The sequence below is a fragment of the Oncorhynchus nerka genome, linkage group LG22, assembly GCF_034236695.1.
Source record: "Oncorhynchus nerka isolate Pitt River linkage group LG22, Oner_Uvic_2.0, whole genome shotgun sequence".
NCBI classification, from domain to species: domain Eukaryota; kingdom Metazoa; phylum Chordata; class Actinopteri; order Salmoniformes; family Salmonidae; genus Oncorhynchus; species Oncorhynchus nerka.
This window is the reverse complement of record NC_088417.1, coordinates 77,218,742-77,228,747: the sequence shown is the minus strand read 5'-3', so window position 1 is coordinate 77,228,747 and position 10,006 is coordinate 77,218,742. Positions and strand designations below refer to the sequence as shown.

The 10,006-nt window shown below is 43.0% G+C and overlaps 1 protein-coding gene across 1 annotated transcript in view; it reads right to left on the bottom strand.

Moving 5' to 3' along the window:
- Window positions 1-1,255: 1,255 nt before the first annotated feature.
- The window catches only part of LOC115105774 (unconventional myosin-XVIIIa-like), a 113,215-nt gene continuing 104,464 nt past the window's right edge, over window positions 1,256-10,006 (bottom strand). The window contains exon 40 of the mRNA XM_029628146.2: window positions 1,256-3,694. Coding sequence (XP_029484006.2) covers window positions 3,586-3,694 — 109 coding nt within the window. The 3' untranslated portion in view covers window positions 1,256-3,585. The remainder of the gene's footprint in view (window positions 3,695-10,006) is intronic.

Here is a 10,006-nt window from a genome sequence, read left to right as displayed (position 1 = left end):
CTGAGCTACAACCTTCTATAGCAGAGGAGATACATGTTTTTATTTTGCCTGGGAAGTAATCTAATTCCGTCACTATCAATTGATTAAGCTATTCACTTTCTGTACAGTAGATGTTTAAACCAAGACAGCTTTCAGGGAAACACCTGTGCCTTATCTGGTTGGGTTAAGCCACAGATGAAGAGTAGCCAGCAGTTAAAGATGATTTGTTTCTGGTAGGCCTACTCTGTCTGGGGTGGAAAGGTAGGCCTAACGTTTGAAAGTACCATGCTCAGATTCCTAACGATGTCACAGATTTAATTATTTGCCAACTGTGGCCAGTTTCATTGCAAACACACTGACTTGGCGTTGGAGAAATATGGTAAGATGAACACATTGGCCCATGTCTCGGTCCATTCTTAGCCTGTAATTTCAGTAATTTGTGTGGTATTAAAAAGGATTTTGCTAATATGTAAAATGACAGAATTGCATGAAATGTTAATGAAAGTGTTTTTTCCCCTCTGACCTGCAAATACAATGATAGATGAATGCAGTGCTTGTACTATAAAGGAGATCTTTCCATCACTGCTCTTGCCCATGGTGGTCTGTGAACCCACGACCGTGTGGCCAGCAGCCCTGTGCAAAATTCCTGCATTGCCATGTAATGCTTAAAGGACGAAAAAAACAGTTTCTAAAACTGTACATACTCTGGTGTGTCCAAGAAGTGAAGGTAAAACGGTAGAAATGTTTTCTGCTATCCACTATGTTTTCATTATTATTTTGGGTATAGGGGAGTGTCACTTATTTTAAGTGTTCAGGGAGGGTTTAGGTCAAATATATTTTTCTGAAAGGAGGGCCATCCATTTTCAGTTCAGAGTGGTCCGATTTTCTCCATGTAACCCTTATTATAAATAAACGGTCACTCCCTTAGTCTGACATTTTGTTTACCGGTATAAGCTAGTTGCACAGTTCGTTAACACGACAGTGAGTGTGAGCAGTGTTCAGATATTTGCTGCAGTTGTGTCTGGTTTTATTTATTCATTTCAATAAAGTGTTTGTTTTCCCTCTCCTCTCCAGGGGAAAGATGGATGAAATGATCAAGTGATGTGCTTGACAGAAATGTTTTTTTCTCATCTCAAGTGAATCAGTAAAATGGTCCGGCTGTTGCCAATAAATAGCTCATCCTTATTTCCATCCAAACATTTATGATGATGAATTCACTTCCAAACTATAACTGTATTACCATTCCACCACGCAATAACAAGACACAATGTTACTGTAAACAAACACCTGCATTTATTTACATTAAAACTAAAGCAAAAATAATTCCTATCACAAGTGGTAAATTGTTCAATAATGAAAACAAACAAAACAGTTTGAAAAGCTATGATGAATCATAGAATCATTTCAAACATTGTATATATTATGTGTGTAAAACCAAAAATGCCTCAAGATGCAAACATACATTTGATTTAACAAATCACTACTCGGAAGCATTGACATCAAATTATCCTATGTTCCGTATTAATATTTGTATCTAATGCATAGATAAACAGGAAATGGGAAAAGATACGCAGAGTTAAGCTCCCACTGAGAAGATATGCAAAATAGTCTGTCCCACACACTTTAAACATTTCCTTCCAATGCACATGAACAGACAGGAGCAATGGAGATATGGACACATGAAAACACACTTGTGGACATAGATACATAATTCCATATTTACGACTGAAAATGCATAAGGTTAAACTAAAGGATATCATTGTCACTCAGTAAGGCCAAATTCGTTCCATGAAATTAGAGCCTTTTTGCATTCCTTTAATATTTTAAGTAGAAACTGTGCACCAATATGACATTTTTAAAAGACTTGTATTCATTTAAGTGCCCTTTAATATAGATCACATGGAGAATTCAATAAATCAGATTTTTATATGAAAAATGTTTTCATCATTTCGACATGTCCCTTAACCCTCTTAATCCCAACATGTCTCCATGTTCACCATTGTGGTTAAGCCCTAGTTATTTTGCTGCTTTGACAAAAAGCCATTTCTGAAGAATATGATTTATTTCATGTGATTAGTGATTTGTTTACATCTGTCCCTCATTTTAAAGGAGAAGTTATTTTTTACAACCAAATCTCTTTATTTCAAAATAAAGAAAACACCAACATTGTGTCTTAATAGGGTGTTGGGCCACCACAAGCTGCCTGAAAAGCTCTTCTACGAGGGGCTGGAACTTCCTGTGGAGAAGCAACCCATGCTTTCAATAGACTACACACTTTGTATCACCCATTTACAAAGCGGTATCGATCGAGTCGCAACAAATTGGAATACAACATTGCGGAAAAAGTTTGGAATGACACAATTTCATGTGTACAACATCTAAAAGACCTGTATCACTATACTGAGAGCTTTGATGTTTCGAAAAGGACATATTTAGGTGTTTTTGGAGCCTTTGTTTATGTGTTTTGTTGGCCCACATACTACACAACGAGGATGAGAGTGATTTGCTGTTTGGAGTAAGTTTCACAAAAACATGTGAAATCACAAAAAGGTGTCTGGACCTTTTTGAGATTTGGTTATAAAAAATAAAAATGGGTCTCCTTTATGGTCGACCTGCTATGTGAACTGAACTCTCATTTTAATGTGCTGAAAATATGCATTTTTGTGTATTTTCTTCTAAAAGAAACATTTAACATCTAATAGTAAAATCCTAGTGGAAAAGCAGGTGAGCGAGCTGGTTCTATTTCCAGCCATGTTCTGGTGTTTTGTGGTGGAGGAGTGAACGGGTTGAACAGAACATGTCAACTCCGTTACCGTAAGGTAGACGGAATAGACATTTAACAATGATACTTTTTTGTGAAGCTTACTTTCAATTGCGCCTCCCTGTTTCCCGTCTTGAGACAGGAAAACATGTTTTTTAAGAAGGCGCATGTGCTCTTTATGACAGAATTTTAAAATGAGTTGTTATACTACTCAAAAGGCACCCAATTAGTGGAACGACACATCTATATCCTACATGAGACAATTCATCCAGGGATTATATCAGACCTTCTGTTGCAAACATGCGCGTCACAAGCTCTCCAGCCCTCAAACAGAGATGACAACAGGAGCTTAAAGATGCACTCCGGGATCCAAATTCATAACAAATGACATTATGACGTACTACCAAAAAAACAGGGAACACTTTCGGCTCGTGAGCACCACTTTCAAAACTACTGGCTGAAATACACTTTCAAAAATACTGGCTGAAATTGTACAAAAGTATCTGCTTTTCATAGGCTATCTTAAATAAGCCAGTGGTGATAAACTCTATATCACTTCAAAGCTGTAGAGTTGAGGTGGAAAATATGTTGTGAGAGATTGTTCTTTTCAAAGCTCTTAGTAGCAAGTGAAAATGGCTAGAACATGTTTTATTTCAATAAAAGCTGTATGTGCACTCTGACTTTCCCCTGCCCTTGCCTCTGGTGCTAGCTAGCATTGCTCACTGATGTTCATATGAGAATGGTATGGGGGAGGGGTATTATGAGCATATAAAGGATGGTACATCCGTCTCTGGTATGTACGTGTAGGTTGGTGGTTAAAGAGAGAGATGTAGCATTAGTCTCTGTTACGCTGTGGACTCTGCCAGCATTGCATCATCGTCACTTTCATTCCCAGAGTGTCTGCTGGAACCCCTCTCCTTCTCTACACTGAGGTGTCTCCGGTACAGAGGAGGGCTGTGGGAGGAGAGAGGAGAAAGAGAGGGCTTTATATAGGAGAAACACTGCTGAACTGAACCCTGGCTGAAAACTATAGGTGCTTGAGATCTGTAGAGGTCACAGGACACATATCAAGCTTCTTCCAGAGGTCAAGGCCAGGGACCGCAGTATAAGCTGCTCCAATAGCAGCGCAGCACAATGACCCTTTCCACTGTGTCAATCAATAGTGCAGCAAAGATCATGCAGAGATGCCAAGGGCCAAACAAACCAAAACACTGGATATCAAGGTCAGAACATATGCCTTTCTCTGGAAGCCTCGTAACAGCCATATGGTGAGGTGGAAGGATAGAGTGAAAATAGAAAAGGTTTAAGGTTAGCATGGTTAAAGATCAGTCTTCCATAACCCTGCTTCAGGGCTAAAGTAGAGCATCCATTTTTACTTTGAACAACATAATGAAAGAAGAACAAAGCAGTGGCACAGTAAATATACTAAGCTGGGTAACATCACCTCTATAGTCACTCTGCCCACATTTCTATTATTATTATTATTATTATCATCCTGCTGTTAAAGAACCTGACCTACTGTATGGTTAATCTAGCATATTAAATACATGGTGGCTATATGCAGTAATCAGTGTTCATGTTCATTTAGGTGTATAGTTATGTCTTGTTGAGGCCTGGAGGGAGCACATTTAAAGTGGTCGTGCTTGATGGATGGTTGTGTACCAGGGATTGTGCTGTACTGCAGTCATTAATCACATGGGCACCTAGCTGTCTACTAGTTTGTACATTCAAAACATCACTATGCACCACATTCAGGGAGAAATCTCTATTTACATGCACAGACAATTATGTGTGCCATTTTATATGCTTAGAGATGGGGAACCTTATGCCAAAGTTTCATCTAAGCAATTGTCATGAGTCATCATTACTCCTCAAAAAGAAATGCATTATTCTGTGGTATTTCATATCTACCTGGACCCACACCGAGTGGATAAACACTTAGCACACGCTCTTACCCATAGCGACTTACAGGAGCAATTAGGGTTAAGAGCTTTGCTCAAGAGCACAGACATATTTTTTACCTAGTCAGCTCGGAGACTCGAACCAGCGACCTTTCGTTTACTGGCCCAATGTTCTTAACATTCTGTTTATTCTTTTGTTTGTCAGCCCCAGCCACGAACTCAGGCTCTGTGTGTAGTTAACCACCCTCTCTGCCCAGTCATCACCATTTTACCTGTTGTTGTTTTAGCTGATGTTGTTTCACGCGTTGTCTTAGCTAGCTCTACAAATCAACACCTGTGATTACTTTATGCCTCGCTGTATGTCTCTGTCATATGTCAATATGCCTTGTATACTGTTGTTTAGGTTAGTTATCATTGTTTTAGTTTACAATGGAGCCCCGAGTTCCACTCATCATACCTCTGATACCTCCTTTGTCCCACCTCCCACACGTGGTGACCTCACTCATTATAACCAGCTTATCCAGAGATACAACCTCTTATCCTCACTCAGTGCCTGGGCTTACCTCCGCTGTACCCGCACCCCACCATACCAGTCTGCACATTATGCCCTGAATCTATTCTATCACGCCCAGAAATCTGCTCCTTTTATTCTTTGTCCCCAATACTCTAGGCGACCAGTTTTGATAGCCTTTAGCCATACCCTCATCCTACTCATCCTCTGTTCCTCAGGTGATGTGGAAGTAAACCCAGGCCCTGCGTGTCCCCAGGCACTCTCATTTGTTGTCTTCTGTGATCGAAAAAACATTGGTTTCATGCATGTCAACATCAGAAACCTCCTCCCTAAGTTTGTTTTACTCACTGCTTTTAGCACACTCTGCCAACCCTGATGTCCTTGCCGTGTCTGAATCCTGGCTTAGTAAGGTCACCAACAATTCTGAGATTTCCATACCCAGCTACAACATTTTCCGTCAAGATAGAACTGCCAAAGGAGGAGGAGTTGCAATCTACTGCAGATATAGCCTGCAAAGTAATGTCATACGTTCCAGGTCCATACCCAAACAGCTGGAACTTCTAATTTTAAAAATGAACCTCTCCAGAAATAAGTCTCTCACGGTTGCCGCCTGCTATCGACCCCCCACCGCTTCCAGCTGTGCCCTGGACATCATTTGTGAATTGATCGCCCCTCATCTAGCTTCAGAGTTTGTTCTGTTAGGTGACCTAAACTGGGATATGCTTAACACCTCACTGTTAAACACTCCCTAAAACACTTCTGCGAGCAGGCCTTCCTAATCGACCTGGCCCGGGTATCCTGGAAGGATATTGACCTCATCCCGTCAGTCGAGGATGCCTGGTCATTCTTTAAAAAGTAATTTCCTCACCATCTTAGATAAGCATGCCCTGTTAACAAAATGCAGAACCAATAACAGATATAGCCCTTGGTTCACTCCAGACCTGACTGCCCTTGACCAGCACAAAAACATCCTGTGGCGGACTGCAATAACATCGACTAGTCCCCACGATGTGCACCTGTTGAGGGAAGTCAGGAAAGCAAAGGCTAGCTTGTTCAAGCAGAAATTTGCATCCTGTAGCTCCAACTGCCAAAAAATTTGGGACACTAACGTCCATGGAGAACAAGAGCACCTCCTCCCAGCTGCCCACTGCACTGAGGCTAGGTAACACGGTCACCACTGATAAATCCATGATAATCGAACATTTCAATAAGCATTTCTCAACGGCTGGCGATGCCTTCCTCCTGGCTACTCCAACCCCGGCAAACAGCTCCGCCTCCCTTGCAGCTACTCGCCCAATCCTCCCCAGCTTCTCCTTCACCCAAATCCAGACAGTAAACATTCTGAAAGAGCTGCAAAACCTGGACCAGTACAAATCAGCTGGGCTAGACAATCTGGACCCTCTCTTTCTAAAACTATCCGCCGCCATGGTTGCAACCCCTATTACCAGCCTGTTCAACCTCTTTCATATCGTCTGAGATCCCTAAAGATTGGAAAGCTGCCGCGGTCATCCCCCTCTTCATAGGGGGTGACACCCTAGACCCAAACCGTTACAGACCTATATCCATCCTGCCCTGCCTAAATAAAGTCTTCGAAAGCCAAGTTAATAAACAGATCACTGACCATTTTGAATCCCACCGTACCTTCTCCGCTGTGCAATCCGGCTTCCGAGCCGGTCATGTGTGCACATGAGCCACGCTCAAGGTACTAAACGATATCATAACCACCATCAATAAAAGACAGTACTGTGCAGCAGTCTTCATCGACCTGGCCAAGGATTTTGACTCTGTCAATCACCGTATTCTTATTGGCAGAATCAATAGCCTTGGTTTTTCTAATGACTGCCTCGCCTGGTTCACCAACTACTTTGCAGACAGAGTTCAGTGTGTCAAATCGGAGGGCATGTTGTCCAGACCTCTGGCAGTCTCTATGGGGTACCACAGGGTTCAATTCTCAGGCCGACTCTTTTCTCTGTGTATATCAATGATGTTGCTCTTGCTGCAGCGATTCCCTGATCCACCTCCACGCAGACGACACCATTCTGTATACTTCTGGTCCTTCCTTGGACACTATGCTAACTAACCTCCAAACGAGCTTCAATGCCATACAACACTCCTTCCGTGGCCTCCAACTGCTCTTAAACGCTAGTAAAACCAAATGCATGCTTTTCAACCGTTCGCTGCCCACACCCGCCTGCCCTACGAGCATCACCACCCTGGACGGTTCCGACCGAGAATATGTGGACAACTATAAATACCTAGGTGTCTGGCTAGACTGGAAACTCTCCTTCCAGACTCGTATTAAACATCTCCAATCCAAAATCAAATCTAGAGTTGCCGTTCTATTTCGCAACAAAGCCTCCTTCACTCACGCCGCCAAACATACCCTAGTAAAACTGACTATCCTACCGATCCTCGACTTCGGCGATGTCATCTACAAAATAGTTTCCAATACTGTACTCAGCAAACTGGATGCAGTTTATCACAGTGCCATCCGTTTTGTTACCAAATTACCTTATACCACCCACCACTGCGACCTGTATGCTATAGTCGGCTGGACCTCGCTACATATTCGTCGCCAGACCCACTGGCTCGAGGTCGTCTATAAAGTCTATGCTAAGTAAAGCTCCGCCTTATATCAGTTCACTGGTCACGATAACACCCACCCGTAGCACACGTTCCAGCAGGTGTATCTCACTGATCATCCCCAAAGCAAACACCTCATTTGGTCACCTTTCCATCCAGTTCTCTGCTGCCAGTGACTGGAACAAATTGCAAAAATCGCTGAAGTTGGAGACTTTTATTTCCCTCACCACTATCTGAGCAGCTAACCGATCGCTGCAGCTGTACATATTCCATCTGTAAATAGCCCACCCAATCTATCTACCTCATCCCAATACTGTTTTATTTGATTTACTTTTCTGCTCTTTTGCACACCAGTATCTCTACTTGCACATCATCATCTGCTCATTTATCCCTCCAGTGTTAATCTGCTAAATTGTAATTATTTGCTCCTATTGCCTATTTATTGCCTACCTCATGTCTTTGGCACACACTGTATATAGACTTTATTTTTTATACTGTGTGGTTGACTTGTTTATTGTGTTATTGGCTTGTCTATTGTTTACTCCATGTGTAACTCTGTTGTCTGTCACACTGCTTTGCTTTATCTTGGCCAGGTCGCAGTTGCAAATGAGAACTTGTTCTCAACTATCCTACCTGGTTAAATAAAGGCAAAATAAAAAATAAATAAATGAAACTGATAGGCCGTCATTGTAAAATAAGAATTTGTTCTTAACCGACTTGCCTGGTTAAATAAAACATGTAAACTGCTAGGCTACCTTCAAGTTCATACCTGGCATGAACTTCAACTTGTCAAATGAATAAATACGTAATCAAACAAGGTTAACATGTTAATAATGTTGCTATAAAGTCAACATATTTGGTTAGATTCACACCATGCTTTCACTCCATTCCCAGGCATAACCTACTGTAGGCCGGTGGCTTTAGCAACTATCGGACTTGTAGAAATACTTCATCACTGTGCTGTCCATCCTTTTCTTCTTCTTGGGGTCTCTGTTCTGCGCCCTCTTCCTCATCCGAGGCAGGGCTGGCTGGACCTCTCTTCACACTGTTGGCGCTGTGGTAGGAGTCAGTTGAGGCCGAGCTGGAGGAAGAGGACTCCTCCTTCCTGGAGTCTTTCCTGGACTTCTTGCCATTTGTATTGGAGATCCTCCTGTTACGACAGTCGTCTTGAGTCTGAGAAGCTCTTCTTCTTGGCCTTGCCTCTGCGGGAGCTGGAGCTGCTGGAAGACCTGGTGTTTTAGTCCACCACCGAGCCAGACACTGAGCGACGCACACTGGAAAATACCGCCCAGACCCTCATCCTTCTTCACGGCTCACACTGGTGATGCTGCTAATGGTGGTCATAATATCATCATCCATGTTCGGCATGCTAGGGGCCAGGAAGGACAGGGCTGTGTGGGGCCCAGCAGCACAGACCCTTCCTGGTCCTGCTGGTGGCCTCAGAGTAGGCCTGGGAGATGACCGAGCAATGGTCATCTTGGGAATTATTTTATTTTAAGAGCTGACCAACATGCTGTCGTCCTAGTCTGTGGACTTAGACTTGGCTTAGTGTTAGAGTTGACTTAAACTTGGCCTTGCGTAGGAAGGTGCGGTCCGGGGTATACTGAAGAGGGAGCTCTCACCCCCTTGGCATCCGATGGAGTCTTTCAGGTTGGAGCACTTCCTGTAGCTAGGAAACTCAGACACCGACCTGCTGTCTACTTCCTTGCACCCTCCTTTTATCTCCTTACCGTCTTTCCCTTCCTTTGCATCTACATCCACTGCATTTCTGAGAGGCCATGAGGAGGGTGTAGGAAACAGACACCATGGAAACAATCAACAGAGATACACGAAAGAAACAGATAGAGAACAGATGGGAATTTAGAGACTTGAGAGAGAAATGATGAAATTGAAGCGAGTCTAATAAGGAAAGTTAGGTTGTGAGTCGATCTGCTAAAGGTCATCAAAGAAAGCAGGTATATACGGGGCTAACCTGTTCTGTCTGCCAGGGGGGAGGAGATGTATTCATCTCAGGCAGAGCAGAGAGAGGGGCCATTTAGCAGACATGCCAGCTGGCCATGGGCCACTTCAATAAATCTGACAGGCAGCACAGCGCCTGCTTCCCTCTGCCTGCTGTCATTAGAGGGATGATAGGGAGGCAGAGAGAGATGACACCTAATCTCATGAAATACTTACCCTTCCATTCCACCCTGCCTCAGGTAATCCTGGGCTCTTTAGCTCTCAGCAGGGTAAAGGCATATAGGATGGGAATGAGGAAGCCTGCACTGCTCT